The following is a 23,673-nucleotide window of genomic DNA, read 5'->3' as shown; positions in this document are numbered from 1 at the left end:
ATAGTTGCCAAATTTATTTTCCCTAAAATAAGCCCTTTCAACCCAGTGAGGTTCTATAGGAAGAGAACAAGGTGAAGAAATGCCTCTGCTAGTGCAATGACAGACAAGGAAATGTGGCTGCAAACAGCCTAAACTCCTCTTCCTCCTCCTCCTTTGGGGGAAGAAAGGTAGAAAACCAGAAGCACCTAATATCCATAATTTATTTTTTAAAGCAACCCTCAGCAACTTGGAGGGCACAAATAAAACATAAATTCTCACTCCAAAACCAGCAGGAGAACAACAGATTTGGATGTGGTGGCACAGCCAAAGGCACGTCTGAACATTTGAAAGGAGGAGTTGACACATTTTCAACTATTACCCCTTCAAACAACTATTTCCCCATAAATTTTCTGGTTGCATTGGTAGGAATGCTCATTATTCTACCCATGACTTCAAAGAAAGAAGCAAGCAAGCTATGGTTTTCCCTCTAGCCCCCCTTGTGAGGCAACCAAACCCATATTAAATGCTGGAAACACAATAGGTAAGAAAAGCAAGACAGAGCTTTAGAACCAATAAACCCAGTAACATGTTAAATATTAGTACAGCACTCTTTCTGTTAAATAGAGGCAGACTAAAGAACTCTTTAAAGGGAAAACTCCTTTTTATTGAATATTTTCTGGGTTGAAAATTAGTAGAAGTCACTTGGGGCAACAAGTTAAAAATTTAAAATTCCTCCCACAATTTGTCTACAATCACAAAAAAAAAAAAAAAAAAAAAAAAAAAATCCAGCAGCATCTGGTACTGATTTTGTTTCCAGACACACCTCTACCAAAAAATGCTGTGCTTTTGCAAGGACACTGAAAGGGAAGGGGAAGCCTTAACTTTGTTGATCCAACAGTAAAATCCATGATACTTACTGCAGGTCCTGGAAAACAAAAGAAAAACAAAGAAAAAAAGAGTCAATTACACAAAAAAGTACAATCTGACAAAGTAACAGAAAACAGGAACCAACACCAGAATGATTTAGGACTCTTCAGTCCAATTACCACATGATGACTCTGCAGACACACTCAGCACCATCCACACCCTCCTGACTTTGCAGACACACTCAGCCCCATCTCACCCGTGCTGCTGGCACAGCAGTACTGACAGGGGTGCAAAACCACTTTTTCCCATCTTTTTCACAGCATGACTGTTTCCTCTCCCCCCACAAGACCCTGGGCACAACACAGGGCAGGACCCATCTGCAGGGAATCAGGGCCTTGGGCACCACCTGTGGCCAGCAAAAAGAAGACAGATGTAGCCATAAAAATGTGCAATTTTTTATTAATAAAATCTATATTTTCACCATGGATCATATTTATCCTTTGGGTAATGCAGGAGGAGCAGGATAGAAGCTCTCAAAAGCCAGAGGAGCAGTGTGGGGAGCAGGAACTTGACAAGGGCAGTGCTGCTGCTTCCACAGATCCCAAATGTTTCTGTTGGATGTGCCCACCTCTCCCTGACCTCCAAACATGTCACACAGCCCCAGAGCCCTGTGTCACCCCCATGTGCCTCTGCTTGTGTTCCCTGTGCCACCCCTATGGGCCCCTGCTCCTGTTCCCTGGGCTGCTGCTCAGTGCCTCAGCTCCAGAGAAATTCCCATCACACCCAGGTCAGGCTTTGGGGGCCAGGGGCACAGTCTGAGGCTGGCTCTAACAGCAGTAAGAAAAGAAACATTCCCCAGAATCCCCCAGCAGGGCAGAGTGCTCACCACAGCCACACCAATTTCTGCAGTTTTCCCACTGCTTGCCCAAGCTGGTGCTGCACTGAGGTGAGCACTAAGCCCTAATCCAATGCAATCCATGTTGCACTCCTGTTCATGAGGCAGCCTATAGCTCTGTTTGGGATTTCTTCATGTTTTGATTCTTGCCTGATCAAAACCAGAAGCTAGAAGCACAATTAAAAAAGAAAAAAAAAGTGGGAAAGCTTAAAATGGAGGCAAAAAAAAAAAATTAAAAAAGCTTTGTTCATCTATGTTATTCAACAATATTATTCAAGAAGCATATTTCAAGTCAATGCCTTTTCAAGGATTTTAAAATTAATTTAAAATTAAAAACTTCTCCAAGTTGAATTAAATAAAAACCAAACAAGACTAAGAATGAGGGGTGGCAGCAAGTAATGGCTGGCAGTGCACCAAGAGCCATACCACTGACCTGTGTCTGTCACCTGGAGGGGGTCAGTGCCACACAGCCATGCCTGGGGCAGGGACAGCCTCCAGGCCAGGAACACAGGGGCTTAACTTGCTCTCCTTGGTTGAATTTCTTCTGAATACAGAAGCCAGTGGCTCTATGCCAATTTATTAACTGAGAATCATAAACCTGATTTATTAACTCACTTACACCAGGCTACCCACAAGAGCCCTTTTGTGGAAAAGTCAAGACTTAAGACTCAAAGAAGTGGGCAGGAAATTATTTTAATATGGGATTTCAATCATGTACCAATTATAATCTCTTTGGAATTTGTTGCCTACTTTCCTTTTTCTCGACTACTGTTTTTTTCTCCCCAGCATGTGCAGGCAAGTGCTCTTTTAAAGTGCTTCTTCCTCCCAAATTCAGGAATCAGTCAAAGGGGAGGGTCTGTAAATGCACCTCTGGATGCTCTCCAGCCCCATCAGTGGAGTTACACCAATCTTTCACTGTGCTGTTGGCCAATTGAGGCTAAATAAATCTTCATTAAGGCATAAAGTTAAACCTATTGAACTGATCTCTCCTCCGAAGAACAACAGAACTGTCTGGTTTGTGTTTTTCAACAGCCCAGCCACAAGACACTTGTTTCCTATGGAAAAAAGTCAAATATTTTTGCAATTCAACAATAAATAAAGAAGCTGATCCTGTACCCAGGGGCTGCCCCTCATCCAGCCATCTCATCATTGTGGGCACATTGCACAAGATTTATGCTCTTGTCAAAGAAATTTGCCAGAATTTACTGTTAATAATTTTGACTGGCAATAATCAGTTTGAGAGGCTGTAAGGAAGAATGAAACAACTTGGAAATTCTTCTAACAACAAATAAAAGTTGAAAACAGCCTTTGTGTACTTAAGACTATGTGACAAATCAACTTGGGGACTGATTTCAGAAGAAAGAGGTGAAAGACAAAAATAACCTGCAAATGCAGAGATTTTGGCCTATGATTGATTTACCTGAACAGGGAGGATGCTGCTGTAACCAGGAGTGAACACCCTGTGCTCAAGCATGCAAGGGCATGGAGATGTTTGGAAGCACAAAAAGATTCTTTAAGAACATGCACAGCTGTGCTAGCAGGAGGTGAAAATCAAAACTCATTAAAAATTAATGACCCAGATTTCCTGATTGACCAACATGAATGTTATTTTGTCTATCCAAAGCCCGAGTGGGTCACAGAAGCATCATCCCCAGCAGTACACAAACATATGGGAAATGACAGGTCACAGTCATTTATTTCCAAGTATTTTTTCAGCTTGGAAATTTTAGGATAAGATTATATTCCTGATAAATCTGCAAGTCATTTATCATGCAAGCTCTCCTGCCATGAGAGGAAAGAGCCAGGCAGGGGAAACAAAACCAGCCAGACATTTCCAACAGCTCAGGAAGAGTCAGAGGGGATTTTGCTGCAACACTAAAGGGCAAATATCCCATCTCCAAGGTAGCAAACATGCATCTGTGGTCACCTGAAGATGTAAAAAAAATATAGTAAAAAGAAATCTATATTAATTCATGGCTATGTGTATTTAAACACAAGCACTGTGTATATACATACACATAGAGCTATTAATTTGGGGGGCTGTAAGGGGAATAACAGAGCCAGGGGAAACAACAGGTAACAACTGCTACAGCCATAAGAAGCCACAGAATCTGGGGAAAACTTCATTTGTCACTGTGTGCTGACCTCCAACTCCTATCTATGCCTCAGTGCTGGGGCACACAGGGAATATACTTTCCTAGTAGAAGCTCATTACTGAGAGCCAGATTAGATTTTTCCTGAAGTTCAGCAGAAGTCCTTGGGTATGAGGTTGTCACAGGCAGTTCATAGTGAGAAACAGGGGGAGCAAGAGAAATCCCCAAATAAATACAGTTCTCTGTGTAATTTACCCACATGCAGCCCCATGTGTACTTACTGAATAACAACAACTGTATATTTACAATTTTCCACTCAATCACAAGGCTAATGGGTTTGAAAGCATAAATCTTGATATGTATAATATGGAATTTTAAGTATATATAAGGCTGGGAGAGAAATAAACCTTCCCTGCATAGAAATCACACTGTTTATTTCCTAAAAAAGCTTTAGATTCCTTCAAGTTCCAAAACAGAATATTTGCACAAACAGAATAGCTGTAAGAAAAAAGCCCTCTCAAACTAACAAAAACCCCTCTGAATTAAATCTTTGTTAGAAGTTCAAATTAAGGCAATACCTGCAGTGTAATGTAAGGAAAAAGAAAACATTGTGGGTGGTGGGCAGAAGACTTCTATCCCATAGGAAAATTTCAATGCATTTCCCCAAAAAACTGCTTTTGAGATGAAAACATTTTGTAAACAAAACTTTTTCTGCCAGAAACAGAAATAATGCCAAGTCAGGATTTTCTAATGAAAGAACACTTCATAAAAAAATGCCCTCTCTAGCCCACCTATAAAGGGAATTTTGTGCCAAACCAGACCATGTTTGTCCCCCTGGGCTGTAGCTGTGCACAGCTGATGCAAACAGCTGTGCACAGCACCCCAGCCATCAGCTTTGGGTGTTCGTGTCCTGGGGCAGCTCTTGCTTCATGTGAGGAGAGCAGAGCCTTACTCAGAGACTTGCCAAGCTGAATATTTAATGTAAATTGTCTCTTGGTTTATTTTGATAGATTTTGAGGTTTTGGATCAATCATCAAGCCAGGGGAAGAAAGGAGAAGGATATTCCAAGAGACAGGAACATCATCTCCCACCATCTAGTCGTGCAAAGCCTTTGAACCAATACTCCAACTAAGCTCCCAAATCCTGGATCCCGTTCCTCCATCCTTCAGGAACACCCCAGCATGGCTCAATCTTTAAAAAAATAAACACAAAGCCCCGTGAGGGTTGTGCATCCCTACCCCATCCTGCTCACACAGCACCAGCTGGCAGCAAGAGGGGAAGCAAAACCTCCCAGGTCCCTGGCAAAAATCCGTGTGATTTCACAAACGCTCACTCCAGCAGTTGAACTGTGTCCTCACTGGGACATATCACATTGGGAAAATAAGCTAGCATGACATTAAACCTGATTTTGCCTTTGGCAAGGAAAAGGAACTGCATCTGAGATGAGCAGGCTGGCTGTCAGGGCCAATCACGAGAGCAAGTGCTGCAAAACCTTTCTTCCACCCCACAGTGAGAGAAGGCTGAAAATCCCACATAAAATTGTATTAAAATGTGTTTTTCTTTCTATAGAGCGCTTCCATGGGTGGGTGCACATGACTCTTCAAGGCTGTGCTTGCTTTCCAGCTGGAAAAGAAACTGCTGATGATCATGTGCAGGGATAAGGGTGCTGGGACCCTTGTGTCTGTCCTGACAGGGTGGGATGGAGCTCAGGACCTGCTGGACCAGACCAAACAAAGTGACATCCCCCAGGGAAGCTGCTGGTGTGAATTTTCTGGCCTTGTGGCAACAACAGTGGGATAAATCGGCTTTTAAAAGCAGCCTCTTTTGCAGTGGCTGTGCCCAGCCCCAGGACTGCTCCTCTGCAGCAGCAGTGATTCCCACAGGGCCAGATGATGGAGAGAGTAAATAAAATGGGTTGGATGGAGCCATTTGACTCAATTACTCCCTGGTTTGTTCAGCTGGGCTGAAGGTGGCAGAAGCACTCTCCAGTTATGAGATCTTTGGGTCTGAACTCAGGGAAGGGATGACAGGGGGACCTTTGTGCCACCACGGGGAGCTGGAGCTGCCACCAGAGATGTGAAGCCCAAAGGGAGGCTGGGGTTTAGTGCAGCCCCCTCTGCCCTCCAGGGCTCCCCAGGGGGAAACTTGTTGCCTTTATGCTTCTCTACAGCAAAATAAACCATCAGCCCAGAGGCAAGGCCCCAGCAGGACCCACTGCCTGCCCTGGGCAGGTTCTGGGGGCAATAGGGTTCACCCCATTGGGTTAACAAGTGTTTTCTGAAGCACGTGCAGCCAAGCTTGTCCCGTGTCCAAATGGTCTAAATAGGTAATTTTTTTTTTTTTTTTTTTTTGCCAGAAATGGTTTAAAAATTAATCTTTTATGGTATGGTGCATATCTGTGGAAGAGAGCAGTTGTCCCAATGTGTTTTCATGATGATGAATTCTTAGTTTAGAGAAATAGAGCTGGAGGATTAATTTATTTCATCTAAATCCATCATGGCAGAAGAAAAAAGCAAAATTCACTCTTGGTTTAGATCAACAATAGGGTGTGATTAAAAGGGGCAGGAGTATCTCTTAACAGCTTCTCTGCTTGTTTCGTAGAGATATACATTGAAACTTTCAATATAATCTGAAAAGCTTTTTCGACATGACTATTTCAACAAAGGCCAAAGAAAAACACTTCCCTTGGCAGAGCTGAGCCTTCTGGCTCTTCAACAGCCTTTGTCGAGGCTGTGAAGCCCTAACCAGGCAGGGTCCCTGGGGATGGACACCAGCATGCTACACAAACAAAGTTTTATTCACATTTATCAGCTGTAGTGAAGGAACAAGGGCCCAGTTTATGTGTGGTCAGGTTCTCAAACAGATATAGAAATATATATTCAAGTTATCTGGAGAAACAAACATCAGTCAGCTCAGCCAAAAGCAACACACAGCAGGATGCCTGCTCCCTGTGTATCTGCAGTGGGGCAGTGCAGGCTCTGCACTGCATTCCTTGGATTGCACTGGGGTGACCCTTGGAGCCCCACTGTGTGCCTGTGTGCAGGGGGTGGCAGCTCCACTCTTCTCCATTTATCTCCACAATTGCAGAAATTTAAAAAAGTTGTTACTAAGGTTTGGAAATTTTTATCATCAGTAATTGATTTCTTTTTTTTTTTTTTTTCTTTTACAGTGTTTGTTTTCTTGCTGGCTCTGCATTGATTCCCTGGCAGCTTTCTGCTTCATCAGAGGAATGCTCAAGTGCATTTGCAGATGTGTCACAACACGAGGGAAATTGCTGCTCTTCAAAAGTTTTGCATGAAGCAGGGAGAAGAGATGTAAGGGCATGTGTGAGCCCAGTGTTACCTCCCAGATTTTTGTATGGACCAGACACACATCTTGAACAGTGTTTACATGAATGCCTGCATATAAAATCAGACCCACTGGCTGACCTCTCCAGCTGCCCTTGCTAGAATGCTGTATTCCACTGTGCTCCGTAAAGCCCTTAGGTGATATTTTAAAAAAACCCAAGAAAATAGTCAAAGCTGTCTGGTGGCCGCTCCTACAGCCTGGCTGCTGGGAAAATGAAACAAATTAACAAAGCTGGCTGGGCTCCACCACCACCCCGTCAGCACCTATCCCTTAGCCAGGAGTAAATCCCTGATGCTTCAGGAACAAAAATATCTCAGAAAACCCCTAATGCACTCAGGAATACCAGCAGTGGAAGAGAAGGGAAATGCCTGCCTGCCTTTTTTGTCCCTCAGTCCAGGAGTTCAGGTGCTGCTGCTGGTGTGCAGCACATATCCACTCAATTCCCTTTCCTCAGAGTTAAAAAAATTGTTTAAAATATTGGTGATCAGAAAGTTATGCTTTCCTTTTTGAAATCCAAGCTGTGAATTTTCAATAGCAAGAGGCAGCAGAGAACAGAATTCAGCCTCCACACTAAATGAAAATCCACTGGCTCCCGTTCATTCTATCAGTGTTCAAGAACCTAAGAGCTGGGATATGTAATTTCATGTGTTGCTTTCTGGCACAGTGAGGCAATCCCAAAAACTGCCTGGCTCTCTGGGCAGATCCCAGTCTATTTCCCTGAGAAAGAGCAACAACAGTTGCATCTCTCCTTTCTCCAGCAGCACTCAGACCCAAGAGCAGAATGCAAACAGCACCTCTCCCCCGCTGAAACCGGGGCAGTCCTTTCCCATTTCACAGACAAAGCCCCAGACATCACCAGATACACTGAAGTGATAGAGACACAGAATTACAGCTCAAATGAACCCCCAGCAAGGCTGCCCTGTGGTTTCAGCCAGGCTGAGGGCACACTGATGCTCAGGGGACCTGCCCAGGGCTGGTGACTGAGGTTTGGTTATCCCTGACTCCCAAATGCAGACACCACCACCCCATGGCTGGCAGGCAGCACAGGGACATGGCCACATGCAGAGAACAAGTCAGTGCAAACCTCCCATCCAGCATGGCTGGGGAATTCCCTGTTTCCATGGTCCATTCCCTGTTTCCATGCTCCATTCCCTATTTCCATGCTCCCTCACTGTCCCTCTTCAGTGTTGGGTGGGGCAGTGATGAGGCTGAATGGCACAAAGAGAAATGGAAGGATAGATAAAAGATCCAACAGCTGTGGGTGTTTTGAGTGGAACTGTTTTTTTGTTTTGATTGGTTTGTTGGTTGGTTTCTTCCTTTTATGTTTTTAAAATTTGTTTTTTGTTTTTAGGGGTTTGGGAGCTGGTTTTGGTTTGTTTTTATAAAGTTTTTAATAAAATTCTTCATGCCCAGCACACAGGGGTGAGGGAAGCCCCTGTTCCACAGCCTGTTAAATGGAGGTGGCAGGTGGCATTACCCAAAGGCTCCCACCCCCATGACACCCCCAAGACACCCTGAGTGCCCCTGGGCAGGTGATGCTTACCGGGTTCTCCGCGCCGGCCGGGCTTCCCTCGCCTCCCTGGGGGCCCTGTGGGAGGCAGGCAGAGAGCACAGGGTTAGTGATGACCCATGGACAACCAGCTCAGCAGAGCATCTAACACATGTCCTTCCCTTTGGACCCATCTCATGTCTTCCCATCTTTCACAAATACCAAAATAATTAGTAGGCAGCACAATTTAAATACCACTTTTTTCTCCCACAACGTAATTCCAGTGAAAAAAAAACAAGGCAAGCTGGGAAGCAGGTATTGAAGTTATCAGTATTGTAGATAGTAGAGAACCCCAGATCTAACATTATCCAAAATTCTGGGAAAAATCCTTTGCTGAGCAAGCAGCATTGCTGTGCAGTCCTTGCATGCTGCAAATGGCTGTTACAGACTTGCAAATCACAATATTTAAAGTATTAAAGCAATGAACATGAACCTCTTGATACTAATCATTATCTGAGTCAGAGCTGGTTCCAGCCAACTGCTGACAAAGCCTAGGTCTGGTCATACACTTTTAATTTCAGATATAAATCTTGCTTGTATTCTTACCCTACTGGGCAGCAATGGCTAAAGGATCAATAAAGTGTCATAAGTGACAAAATACACTTAATTAAGGAAAAAAAGTGCTCAAACAATCAATTCTGATACAGAATACTGCTCCAGCACACACAGAGCATCCATGTCCCTGGAAAAGCCATATCACCACATCCTTCATGCCATTGTGTTGCAGCCTCTCTGCTGCAGCCAGCATTCCTTGCCTGGCACCTGGAAGCATCCCTTCTCCCACACCATGTGCATTACCAGGCTGGAAGAAAAAGCTCCTTTTTGCAGCCTCCTGCAGCAGGCCAGCCAGCTCTGGTGGAGTATTTACTGAGTGACAGCAATATTAACAAGTGGCAAGAACTCGCTTTTTATCTATGAAAGGACACTGCTCCCTCTCCTTTCTGCTGGAAAAGGATGATAAAAAAAGATCATTAAATATTTCTGCACTCCTATCAGAATTTCCTCTGTTGCATAAACATTTCTGTGCTCAAATGTGCAACTGCATCTCCAGAATTTCAGCCACAGCCTGGAGTTCTTCTCTTTGAAGTTTGGATACACTGTCCAGCACTCCCCCTCCCCAGCCCACCAGGGAGCTCCAGAGGACCCCCTGCCCTCGTAGGGGCTCCAGTGGGAGCCCAAATCCCACCTTCTCCCTTGCTATGGGATTGGCAACCTGCAGACAGAAGCCCTGGGTAGTCACAAATGATTGGTAGAAATGTCTACCACTATTCCTTAAGTAACTTGCTCACAAGTTTCTACAAGGGAGACAAAAAAATCCCCCAACATATTTGCAGCCTCCTTGAAAGCACATTATAGCCAGGAGAGAGGTTTACTTCTTCCATCCCCATGTCCAACTGCTTTGGAGAGGAACCACAGCTCTGATGAAGCACGTTTTCCAACCTTGGAGATCAGTGGTGTCTGAGCAATTCAAGCCCCTCCACCTGCACACCCTCTGGGCTAATTTTGGGGGTCTGACCTGCAGGCAGAGCCTGAGCCTCAGCAGCTTCCAGCCTCCCTTGGAGTGCAGGGGGTGCTTTAAACACCAGCCTTGTTTAATCCTTCCCTGCCTCGCCAAGAATTCCTCCTGGATCTGTTTAATCTAAGCACGGTAACCATTCTGCTTTCCCTACTGCTGGCAAAAAGCACAGGCTGCTTCCTAGGGAGAAGGAAATGTCCTAATGGAGGTGTAGGAGAGGGAGGCCAAGTATCTAAACAAGTGAGTAATGGCTTGGTATTGATGCTTTTAGGCAGCTTAAAGGAGAGTGGATATCAAAGGGTGGATGCACAGAGCTCCCACATAAAGCTTGGGTTGGAGCCATTCAACTGAGAATGTGAGAAACCTGTAAGAAACCAAAGATTCTGTATAAAAAGGGACCTTAATACAATGTTGGGGTTTTTTTTTAAGTTCAAGGAATTTCTTAATACTTCACACCACATGGAAAAAATTGACTCTTGCCTACACCAACACAAGCTGTCCAGAGAGAGGGTGGATATCCCATCCCTGGAAGCATTCAAAGTCAGGTTGGATGGAGCTTTGACTGGCCTGACCTAGCTGAAGATGTCCCTGCTCATTGCAGGGGGATTGAACCAGATGGCCTTTAAAGGTCCCTTCCAACCCAAACCATTTTGTGATCTTATAATTCTTTCCCTACAGTCTTCCAGGAAATCTGTAAAGTGGGTGCAGCACATGGAATTCCAAATGTATTTTAGAGATATTGCTTGTGGCAAGTGAGATAAATCAAAACTGGGAGAGGAAAAAATTTAAAAACCATTCTCATCTGTTTTATTTGCTGTTTTTATCTGAAAGCAATTTGATTTTTAAAAAAAGTAGCATTTTGGAAACCACATCTAGAATCCTGGTGCTATTCAGTAGGTGGGTTAGGAAATGCTTCTGAGGAGAAAAAAAAGATTTGGTGGGAATTAAAAGGGGAAATATCAAACCCAGCAGTTACTTTGGGCAAGAGTAGAAAGTGTCAGTTCTGTGGTGCAGATGGGGGTGAGCAGGACAGAAACCTCCCAGCTCCCACAGGAGAGGGCAGAACAGAGGAGTAGCCCAGGAGTCATTAATGCCATCTGCAACCCCAAACTCTGCAGATGTGATAATATCTATGCTCAAAACAATTGGAGATTACTATTGTAGCAATTTCTAGCTTATTCTGGGCTCTCAGCTTTAGATACTGCTTAATGAACCAGGCATCAAGCGAATCCATATTACCCCTCCTGTTTTCAACCCCTTTAAGAAACCACAAAAGAAATTAAGGAGGCCTGGAAATTTGCTGGAAGATGAATGTTCCCTGTAAACTGTTATCTAATGGCTCCATCTCCCAAGACCTCGCAGTCTGATGTTTGTTCAATAGAATTAAGATTCATGTTGCACTAAAGTAAATCGGGCAATGGCTGAGTCTTTTCTTCTAACTGTGCCGGCCCCGCTGTATCAGTTCTGGAGTCCTTTATTTACATTGTTATGAAAGAGAGTTTTGGAGTGGAGAATGAATACAAAGCATAACAGTTTATTTTTAAACAACTTGTCACGTTCAAACTAAACAGCCTTAATCCAGGGCATAATATGCAACTTCTGACAATACCATAAGTTTCCCAGTAAGAGGATAGATTTAATAACCCAAAGACAAAGAAAGAGAATGAAATATATTGCTATTTGAAAATATTATGAGGAAGAGATGATGGATGTATCTAAAGAATAGCTCCTCAGAAACAAGGTAAAAAGTTCATAGTAAACACTCACAATTGCTGGGTAGCAGCCACTTATCATCTACTGTGGGCAAGTAAATGAAATATTAAAAATCAGCATCACTTTATTATTCACATATTATTCACAAACCCATGTACTTGTCCACAGTACAGTAAATAACCTTTGTTTGAACTAATTTACGTGTTGCAAATTGGGCTGCTCAATGAACACCATAATCCATCAACACCAAGGAGAACAGGCAATGTGTGTGTTTAATGTCTTTTTATCCCCTGTAATTGGTTAAATGTTCTACCAGTGAAGCACATTTTAGCCAAGAACTTGTGGCACCAGCTTGTGCCCTTCCCTCCCATTTCTCCTACACATCACCCTTTTCCACTGAGAACACTTACACAGAGGTGTTCCACAAACCTGGCTCCATCTCTTCCTTCAAGCCATGCGCTGCTGAGGCTCTCAGGGATTATTTTTTTTTTTTTTGTTATGTTGATCCAAAGAAGTAGTTGAGAACAGCATTTAAGTAAAAACTTTGGCCAAGTGAAATGAAGACCCATCTTAGTGGATCTGTAAACCAGAGGGTTTTTTCCCTTGCAAGCACAACACAGTGAGCTGATCATGTTGTGAAATCTCAGTCATAAATATTAGGTTATTTTAGGGCCTTATTTTCTAGAGGAACTCATATCTAACACATTGTGCTCTAACATGGGATTAAGTATTACACCAATTTTATACCACTCATGTGGTTGCACTTAAATGTTGTTTGTTTTTTTTTTCTTTTATGAGCTTCAAATGGTTTAACTTGTTTCCCCTTCTTCCCTTTTGGCATTTTTCAAGTTGTTTTTAATATATCAGCATTTTTTTCACTTAAAAATGAATCAACCAGAAGAATGGCTTGAACAAATTGGTTGGTTCAGCCACTCTCAAGAATAGATTTTTTTTTTTTTTTCTTCATATGGCTTCACTTAGAAGGAAGGAGAACTTTGCAGCAGAGCACTGTGGGGTCTGGTACTGAGCACGAGGAAGGCACAGCCCCAGCCTAGCTGGCTGTTCCTGCACAAAGGCCAATTTACATTCTTGTTCCCTGAGGAAAGAGTTTATGGTTCATGGGCAGGAGTCAGATGCTGTGATGCTTGCTCAGCTGATACTCATCAGGTGCTCAAGTCAGGCTGTGGCTCTGAGACTGCAGATCTGAGATTAAACAGTTTTGGGTCAAAACACTTTGCATGAACCTTCCTGGCTTTGGATTCCAACAGACCCAAAGACTCAAAGCAAATACCAGGTGCAGATTGGAAACACGCAGCACCTACGCTCTGCAGAAGTTTTCCAAATAAAAGAAAAAAAAAAGGTAATATCTAGATTCATTTCAAATTTGGCCCAAGTGCCCCAAAAGCTCTGTGAAATCCTGGGCTACATTATGTGTTAGCAAAAACCACACAGAAAGCAACCTCTAGTAGTTAGCTGGGGAGAGCTCCTTGCACTACCATACCTGACCCAGTTGCTTTCAAGGTACAAAAGAAGCAATAAATGGTTTTCATTCTTAGACCTTCAAAAGCATTTTCCTCATGATGCACTGGGGAGCTGTGCTCAGCCTCAGGGAACAAAGCATCCACCCCAGGAACCAAACTGGAATATTGCTGCTGCTATTGGGATAATACAGGGCAGTATTCAAAATCTGTTTTCACTGAAGGACCTCAGCACTAAAGGTTTACAGCCTCAAACTCTTCTTTACCTACAGCTGAGCTAAAATGGGGGTACCCCAAAATAAGGGATCTCCACGAGGGGATAGGGTGTAGATTTAAATTGTTCCAACAAGATGCAGCAGAGCAAATCCAAGCCCCAAATCTAACATTCAGCAGCACTGATAGAGCCTGCACACAAGGTGCAGTAGCTTGAGATGACCAGGGAGGAATTTAGAGTGTTTAAGTGTTTTTTAACCTGTAGCCAGAAAAGTCCCCTCTTACCCTGGGTGGATGCTTGTTGCAAAAGAATTAAAAATAAAATTCAAGTTCATTCAAAGTGTGAAATGACACGTGCACACCCACTGAAACCAAAGCCCTGATTTTGCTCCATTTAAAACAACCAAGATGGTGCCACTCACTCCATACTCTGGATTCCCCACCCTCCACCCCTAAATAATTTTTTTCTTTTTTTCCCACACCCAGAGACAGTTTCTTCAAACAGTCAAGTGCATACAGCTCTTTTGTTTAGTCATCAGGGCACGAAGATAAACTGGATTTGAGATATAAATTAAGAAGTGACTGGAATAAAGCCACAATTGCACTTACATCAAACATGGGATTTTTCTTCTCTTGTTATGGCTAGTCTTACTCAGGCCATTCCCAGATAATACACTGGCACAGCTGCAGTGCAGGGCAGGAGCAGATGTTTTAAGCACACCCCCCTCTATTTTTAAAACAAGAGGATGCATATTTTGGCAGCTGTGGAGGCTGCTATATGCAAGGTAAAAAAGTTTTCATGGCAGATTTCAGTTTTCCACATCTGCACTGAGACAGCTGCTTCAGTCAAGTCCTGGACAGAGATGGGAACTTTGAACATCTTTCAGAAAGTGTCTATGCACAAACACGCACACATATTTGGTTTCATGTTTATTTATGAGAACAGTGACCAGCTCTGTTCATCACCCCCATATGCTCCAGCACACTTAAAACTCTTAGAAAGGTTTAAAAAAACATTCAGGTCACAATCTCTTCAGAGACTTACTGGTTAGGCAAGTCAGACATAGCTGTACCAACATGGATCTGGAAAATGAGCACAGACTTATTTTTGTTCTATGGATACAAGCTAGAAATCCATGTAGAGATGGAGCTGGGCAACAGAAATGATGCCAAACTCACACTGCATTTGATTGAAATTCATGATCCTTTTATCTTCTCCAGTACAGATAATGAAGCAGCACAGCCCAGAACAAGAGATCAGCAAACAGACACTCTTGAGGTCTTTTTCTTGCTCAAATAATTTCTAACACAAACTCACCTCAGGGAAGAATCTAGAAGTCACCCGCAATAGATTTATTCAGCAGATGAAGACTGCTCTGCTCGAATCACTAAATCTGCCTGATGAAATACCAGCCTGTTTACCAACACAAGAAACAGATGCTCATCTCAGAAGCACCTCTACAAGAGGTAGCTGCATATTTCTTGCAGGAATAAGACAATTTTCTTTTATTTCTAAGAACTGCAAGACACTTCTGTAAGGTAAGGAAGATAACGAAGCACTTATTTCTTCCTTCAGCTTTCAGTTGCAATCTCACATTTAAACAAGTTTGACATGTTGGATTACAAAATCTCTTGTGAAACATTCAGATCTGACATAAAGTACTTGGGTTTTGATGAATGGCATCTTCAGAGCATGGAAGTACTCAAAGCTAATGCATCTTATCTACAATCAGAATTAGCCATTCCAGAGCCAAGATCCCACAGAGAGAAAAAAATAAAATACTCTTTCTGATTTTCAGTATGTGAAAAATGAGAAACCAGCAAATCAAGGCTTTGAGAGCACATGAATAACACAATTATCTAGGGAAGATCCCAGTAACTATAGAGAAGTGTATCTATTGGAGACTTTAAGCAAAAAATCACATCCTTTGTATTTAAATGTTATTCTCACACTTGCAGACACAGTCTGTGGATAATGCCCCTTCTGGCAGGACTTTCCACCCTCATTGTTTCCCAGTTTCCTGTGAAGGGGAGCCCAAGCTGCCATGTGCAAACCATAAAGCATCCAAGGGATGGGGCCAAGCATATCCTAAGAACACGCCCACAACCATCACAGTAATATCACCAAGAGAATTTGCTTCTATGTTACAAACCAAATTCAACATAAAAATCAAAGTTTTCCTGTTTCCAGACTCATCCAACACTGCACTTACAAGTGACTATTTCAGCATCTCTAAAAAACCTGTTAAGTTCTTCCTCCTGTGGTCTTCAAAAGAAACATTTTTCTGCTGTGTAACCCTCTCTCCACCCCAAATCCCCTGCATGTAGAAGGCATTTCCTCCACCTTTATAAGAACTATCTTGTTTTCTGCACCTTATTTCACAAGCATCATCATCTCCATAAAGAGAGAAAATCAGGAATAGCCTGTCAGGCAAATATGAATTCAGCTTCTGGTGCTGTTTCTACTTTCATTATCTGCATTAACCCTTGGCCAGGGCTACATGATGCCATATGCTTCAAAAGACAGGGAAAAAGCACATCCTAGTGAAACAGAACCAAGCAAAATGCAAACAGCCAAATCCCCTTCATGTGCATGAAGCCTTGTAAAACAGAAGTAAAAGCTATATAAAGCAAAACTAAAAAAAAAAAATCACATCATTTTATCCCAATGACAGCAGTGTCACACAAATAAGCAGCTGTAAGTTACAGATATTAATAGGGTTGTCTGTTTTAAAATAATTTTACCCAATATAAAATATCCAGTGAAACTCCCACACTGTCTTCAACAGAGTTAAGTGGTGGAAGTTAGACATGGGTGATCCTCCTCCCAGACACTCAAAATTAAATTGATATGTGAATTCATTCTGCCCTCAATTATCCAACAAGAAGTTAATCTAAGAATCAGACTAATTTAGGTTGGAAAAGACATCTAGGATCATTAAATTCAACCATTAATCCAGCACTTCTAAGTCCCTAAATGCCACAGAAAGAGAGCAGACCATCTGCAAGCAGACTTGCCAACCCAAGGAAAAAGAAAAAAAAAAGTCTTCTCTCTTAAGTAGGAAAAAATTCAATATCAACAAGAACTTGTACACATAACATATACATGCCTCAAGTGTCCTCATTTTTAGTTCCCATTAAATAAGCAATTTGTAGAACAAACAAGTAAATCTCAGCTTTGCCATAAGAAGAATAAGGCTGGGGTTGCCCTGTGATTTCTCTGGGTACAGCTAAGGGTGTCACCATCATGGGAGAGGACATGACATTTCTTGGCCTCTGCATTTGTCTTCTCCCTTCTGCTAATATGTTTGCAATAAATCAGACAGGAACTTGAGCTCTAGCTGTACATTTAGAGCACAACTCAAATTCTTTAGAAATTATAACCTTTTGCAAAAGGGCAAGTGCATAACCATATATTTGAGGAATAGTCTCTGCCTAATGCTGTGGGAAATTGTCTTTTTTATAACTAGGGAAGTTCTGTTCTTTGCAGTTTTTCCAGGCAAGGGAAGCCTGGAGAGTAGCTGATGAAGAGCACAGCAAAAGTAGAAGGAAAAGATTGAGAATAGAAGATCTGAGGAATAAAATAATGAAGTAAATCAAAATCCAGAAAGAGCTTTCAAGTGTAATAAAATATCCCTACACATCCTGTCAGACCAGCCTTGCAAGGAGGTACCTTCCTACTTGAGACACCTCCTGGAGGTGAGAAGTCAACTCTCAGTCTTGTGGAAGCTTCTCATATCAGGCCTGAAATTGTAGTGGGAAAAAAAAAAGGCAAATGAAGTGATTCCAGTCCCAGAGCAGCAGAAACAATATACTTTGTTCTCACAAATTGGGACCAGGTAGGTTGGCACAAGGTCTTTGGCAAAGAAACAATTTAGCCTCAAATTTGAGACCAGAGCAATAGTATTAGATCACTTACTCAGACTTAAGTTGTGAGCAGCTGTCTGGCTTTTATTTCACACAAAAGCTTATACTGTAAAAGGAATTCCTGGCCCACATTCAGATGCTATATTTGCTCATAAGCAGTGTTTCTCATTTGAGTCCTGATAATGTAATGAAATCAGTGATGAAAAATTTTTACAGAAGAGATGCAGAGAAAAAACATTTCTTTAAAAGTACTTGGGTCTTGTTCTTTACTAAAATTAACTTCCTATTTTAACTGAGAATATAATTAAAAGTACAAGTGTCTTCTCTCCCTGCTGACCTTGGGCAAACACCAGTTTGACTGTGTGTAAACAATTTGCTTTCCCACCCATCTGAGATCCTCCCAACAAAGGAATACATGAGCTCTATGAAAAATTCAGTTTCCATTCTATAGCAGAACCAGCACGTGCTACAGCCATGAAAGAATATGGAGTTTCCTGTAGCAAGTGGGAATGATCAAAACAATATAATCCCTTTTACTGCCGTGTACCTGACCTACATTGCACAGCTTGCAGCAGAAATTAGCTGAGGCAGTCACAGTTAAAACTGCCAGATGAGACCTAAATGGCCACACTCATAAGCTCTAATAAATAAAAGCAATTAATGACTAACTGAAGAGCAGCATTTGTATATCCATTTAAAGAATTAGGCTTCCATCCATAATGCTAATCTGTGTCAAGTCTGAATTTAATTAACAAGCAGGAGCATGATAGCTAATACAAAGGAACTGATTAAGAAAATAAAGAAAAAGAAAGAGAATAAAATCAAAGTGCGCTTTCAGGCTGGGTAGAGGCAATAATTGCAGAAGCCTCTGGGCATCCCCATTAAATATAAAAGTGCTCCAGAATTTAATCACAGCTTCCATGGGAAGGCAAGACAGCTCCAACCTAAGATACCTGGGCACAGAGACATGGAACCTCCATGGACCAGGCTGCAGAGACCAGCTCAGGGTGAAGGGTGCTCACTCCAGGCTGGGAGTGTGGATGGTAAAGGACGTGGCTGGCAGTGGGGCTGAGCACAGAACAGCTGCAGGAAAAGCAGAATTTAAAAAGGAGGTGTATTAGCATGTATAAAAGCAGAGTTAAGACACCAGAGAGCCTGCTGACACTTCTCTGGCACAGGCCGTGCCTCAGAGGTGGGGAACAGGTGCAATTAGTGAAATGGGATGAGCCAACGCTCACGAATTTGCAAAGGCAGACCCTGTTACAGCCCCTTCCTGCCATGTTCCTGGCCTGCTCTGGCCCAGAATTCAGTGGCTATGGCTGTTTCTATTGAAGTGCAAAGAGGGGATGATTTATTGCCTACACATCTGGGAAATGTTTCAGTAACAAGTTCATTTTAGACCAAAGTCTTCTGGGCCAATGTGCTGCACCACAAGGTGTGTCCAAGCACATGCCTGAGCTGATGCCTTTCTGAGACACAGGTACAGTGTGGAGCTCTGCAAGTGCACATTAAACCCACAGATTACCAAAAGGAACACTGTAATTTGCCTAATCAGGTAATTTGCCTACTCAGTGCATCTTATTTGATGACCAGTCTGGTTTATCTGAGCTCCCCAGTCTGGCAAACAGCTCAAAAAGCCATAATTAAGTGACTGATTTTTCTCAGCTGCTTCTTCCAGATGCTTAGTTCATTACCAATTACCCAAATGCATCTTTCAGAGGTACCTAGACCATTTTCAGCTCCAGAGTTTCAGTTGTCTGTAAAGCAGTAGTCTATAAATATTTTTACATTACAGCCAAACCTATTCTTTCCCATTTTAAAGTAAAAAAAGCAGGATCAATAGGACAGAAAAGCAGCAGCGTGGGAGGTGTACAGCATTTTTCTTTTTTAATAGTGAAAAGCATTTTGAAGATCAAACGGAAAATTTAAATTATTTCTGACAATCCCAAGGTGCAAATTTTTACCTGTGGATACTTGAATTGTGTCATTTGTGCTTTTTAGAGCTCAGCTAAACAAATGCTGGATCTCTAATTTAACTTACCAAATGATATCCAGGAAAGGTTCAAAGGTTTAGCAGAGATGAGGTATTGCTGCTCTTTAAACACTGAGATGAGATGAAAAGAAAGAGGCAATTATTCTGAGCAAAGCTATCCAATATGTTACTAAGTTTGGATAAGATCATCAGTTTCCACTTGTATTTTAAAGAGTCCAAGTTTGGGAAAAGCAGCACAAAACATGGTGAGGGAAGGAAACCAAGCCAGAGAAATATGAAAGGGAAAGACAAGAAGCATCTGACATTTTTTGGTTTGGTGTTAAGGACAAGGGCATTGGTGGGATCATATAGACCCAGGAGAGAAAGAAAGACCTTTTGGCACAGTAAAGGACCAAAGAGAATCAATGAGTGAGATCTCACTTTCCAAATATGTCAGTTTGAGACTTGGTTGGAGCACTTTATAATTTTATGAGCATTTTTTCCTATAGACTATTATTTTCTTAGTCATGTGCTCTAGGTACTATGCAAAGACTTTTGCCAACCCTCCAAGTTTACCTTGTTCTCAAAAGACAATGAAAAATGGCAGGTTTCTCCTCAAAGTGAAGCAGCAGGGTTGGCCTTCATCTTACATTGATTAATATATGATGCCTATTGCTGGATCTTTCCAAGATTTTAACTGAAATCAGACCTGGATTTTAAATGCAACACACTAAGTCAAATCCTGCTTTCAATTTTGCTTTCTGGATTCCAGGATACATTTTTGCACTACTGATGTCCTGGATGTAATTTCACCTGAGGATCGAAAAGTATTTCAAGAAGAAACCTTGAGAGTCTTGCATGAATATAGATATATTGCCACTGAATTCTGAAATGGAGTTAAATGAAGCCTTTAAAAGGGCAGTTAACCATATAGTGAAGTGTAGCAGATGGAAATTAACACTGAAAGCAGAAAAAAAAAGCAAATGCTGGTAGGGGTCACAGGATTTCAGTGCTTTCAAAACCACTGCTTCAGATGGTGTTTTTTCTCCTAACAGATGAAAATTTTCTAGGACATCTGGTAGATTTTTCCAAGAATTTTGTTGGTATAATTTGATTATTATTCAATATTCATAATCAGCCTTTCAGCATTTACAGCATCCATAGATGAATAATGCAGAGCCCATTTGTGTTGCAGGCCAGGACTTTGAGGGATTTAGGGAGTACTGGGCGATAAACCTCATTCTGAAGGTGAAACCAAATCCCAACATTTCCACACACTGTAGGCTTCAGAAAACATTCCAAAAATCCCCACCCTAAGAATAGAAATACCTATAGATCCCAAAGGGTTTTATGGAAACTAAATATGGTTCTGTAGAACTAAGGTAAGAATTTCCCATTTCCTCCTCCCAAATTGTTCAACAGCCTCAGAATCCATTCTGGGTTTGGAGTCTCCGGATATTTAGAAAGACCACAAAGCCAGAGTAAATTCCCAAAGTATATTTTGCTTTGCAACCACATGTTGACGTTGTCTTAGTGCTTCTCCCAGTCAGTCCCACCCTCACCAGCAGCCTGTGGAGCAATGCTGCCATGCAGCAAGAGCAGGTACTTCACACCATGTAATCCTCAGCCTTTATAAATAAATGACCCTAAATTAATCTGAAGCAGAGCAATGACTTCTACTGAATTGGTGAGAAAGAAATCCTGTCCCCAGCAGGGAACCCCTGGGTAGCCCTGTGTCCCCAGGGAGCATCTCCTGCCACCAAGGAACCTTGTGGGAGTCTCAGGTTGTGCTGCACATCACTGCCAGATACATAAGAGTGATTGCACAGACCCATAACCATGAATCCCATTGAAATCATGGCTAAAACTTGTCCTAAACCAGGCTTTTTTTTGGGAGGGAGATGTTCCCTCACCCCGAGGCAGAGGTGCAATAACCCAAGTTTTCCGGGTGAAAGCAAGCTCTGAAGAATGACATCTGGTTTCTGCACAGCTTGGCTGTCAAACCTCTCTTGCTGATGTTTCTGTTTCTTATCTTCTCCCTTGTGTTTGGATCTCAAACAAGCTCCAGCTGAGTGAAGGAACTGGCTGCTGCAGGGTCAGCCCCCATGGCCCCTGTCCCCCTGGGTCCCAGGCGGGGAGCTCACCAGGACACCTCCCCATGGCCACTCCAGTGCTGGCACCACCCAACATGGCACAAATCTCCCCTGACCTCTGGCTTTGCTTTATCTCTATTTTCCTCAAAAGTGACCCATAGTCTTCCTCTTGGAGACAAAAAAAGCCCAATTTATTCTCAGTCACAACTCTGCCAACTTCTCTCCTTTTCCCAGCCCTCTCTAAACCCCTCCTGCTGCTGGCAAAGATTATTTCCCGTCTTCATTTCTTCTGGCACTGTTGAATTATATGTGTTTACATTTGCTGCAGTACCATAAAGCAGAGTAAATTTTGCAAACACTCTGCCTGAATCCATATAATAATAAATCAGATCCTCCAAGAAACTGCATGTCACTTGTATAAAATAGGAATGTTTAAATACCCCCACCCCCACAATTATCACAGCTGCTTCTCCCTTCCCTCCAGCAGCTCCTCAGCCACCTCTGAATGCTGTTACTGCTCTGACTGACAGGGGGACATCAACAACCCAACACAAGCTGAATGACTGACAAGCTGCTTTCCTTTTAAAACTGATTTTCCTTGGTAAGCCATTTAAAACATCAAACAGTTCAACAGTTCCCTGTGAAACTACTGCCAACTCCATTCCCTCTGGAGAAGGTAATGATCTTATTTATAGAGGTTGGGGAACAAATGCTGAATTTCTTTTCCATTATCATTTATTAATTGTTCTCATATTGAAAAATTTACTTTGGTAAAATAAATAAGATCCAGCCTTTCCTCATGTTGCTGCAAGAAAAATTGATTTTGAAGAAGTAGGGCAGCCCAGGGCAGGAGCCAGCTCTCACTTGCCCACAAACTGAATGGGAAACTGCAGAAATCAGTTCGGAAAGAGTACCTTTACAATAGGAGGGGGAAGAAAAGAAGAAAAAAAGAAAAATATAGTCCCAGATTGCAGATATTCAGCACAGTTCACAGTTCACTGTAAGCGTTTGTTGTGCTATTACTGTTAAGAGCAATCAATTTTGCAGAGGGCAGGCATACAAGGCTCCTGTTTTAAAGACACTGCAGTTGGATATACATGACAACAAAAATGAGTTTCAATAGGAAATGGGCAGCAAGAACAAAAGGATAAACAACAACTTGAGTATGAACATAAATTTCTCATGGTCACTTAACTCTGGCGGTAGTGACTTACTCAGATTTTACTGAATCATTTTACAACCATGAAGGAGAATTCACTCAATCATGTTGATGCCACCTCTTTTTTCTGTTCTCAAATTATGAAAAGGAGCCTTTGAAATTTCAGGGGTCTGGGTTTTGCCTGAAAAAGCAGAGTTTGATGCTTATGGGAAGGGTATTTTTGTGCTTTTACAAAAAAAATATTTTAAGCTACAGCAGGAAATTGCAAGCAACTAATGTAAACTGAACACTTGACAATCACAAGAAAATATTTACACTAATATAACTATAACTGCCCAAAGGAAACAAAAAAATGCCAGAAACACAACTTAAGTTGATGGAACGAGAAATAAACACAAGAATAAGGGATGGGTTCAGCCCAAAACCTTCATGCACATGTGTGGAGCAGTCCCTTCTCCTCCAGTGCTGCTCCTGCATCCCCATCTCCCTGGTCCTACCCAAAAGACTCCACTGCAGATGTGCTCTGGGGTGTGTCAGTGCCTTCATGTAAGCCGTTTTAGACTTCAAAGTTTGGCCCCAAGTTGCCCCACAGGAAGTTTAGAGTATTTAGCAGGAAAAACTTCTTCATTGAAAGGGTGGTCAGGCGTTGAAAGACCTGCCCAGGGAAGCAGTGGAATTGCCATTCCCAGAAGAGTTGAAAAGGTATGTGGATGGGGCACCTGAGAACATGGTTTAGTGTGCTGATTGGACTCAATCTCAAAGGTCTTTTCTAACCATGACAATTCTGTGGATCCATGATTCTAAAGCATTTTCTCATCCAAAGAGTTGATGATGAAATCCAGGAGAGAGAAGCATGGGGACACTGTAGAAGATTGGCTCCCCTGAGCACTATGGAAATTATAAAATTCTCAGTTTGGAGTGGCTGAAAACC

The 23,673-nt window shown here is 42.3% G+C and overlaps 1 protein-coding gene across 1 annotated transcript in view; it reads right to left on the bottom strand.

Annotated features, from left to right (window-relative positions):
* COL23A1 (collagen type XXIII alpha 1 chain) overlaps positions 1–23,673 on the bottom strand; it is a 171,405-nt gene that overhangs the window by 39,921 nt on the left and 107,811 nt on the right. The window contains exons 3-5 of the mRNA XM_059860251.1: positions 8,726–8,770; positions 862–904; position 620 (exon numbers count right to left, since the gene is read on the bottom strand). Coding sequence (XP_059716234.1) covers position 620; positions 862–904; positions 8,726–8,770 — 89 coding nt within the window. The remainder of the gene's footprint in view (positions 1–619; positions 621–861; positions 905–8,725; positions 8,771–23,673) is intronic.

This window comes from Haemorhous mexicanus, chromosome 15, assembly GCF_027477595.1.
Source record: "Haemorhous mexicanus isolate bHaeMex1 chromosome 15, bHaeMex1.pri, whole genome shotgun sequence".
NCBI lineage: Eukaryota > Metazoa > Chordata > Aves > Passeriformes > Fringillidae > Haemorhous > Haemorhous mexicanus.
Note: the sequence above shows the minus strand (reverse complement) of the source record. Positions and strands in the feature narration are given on the sequence as shown.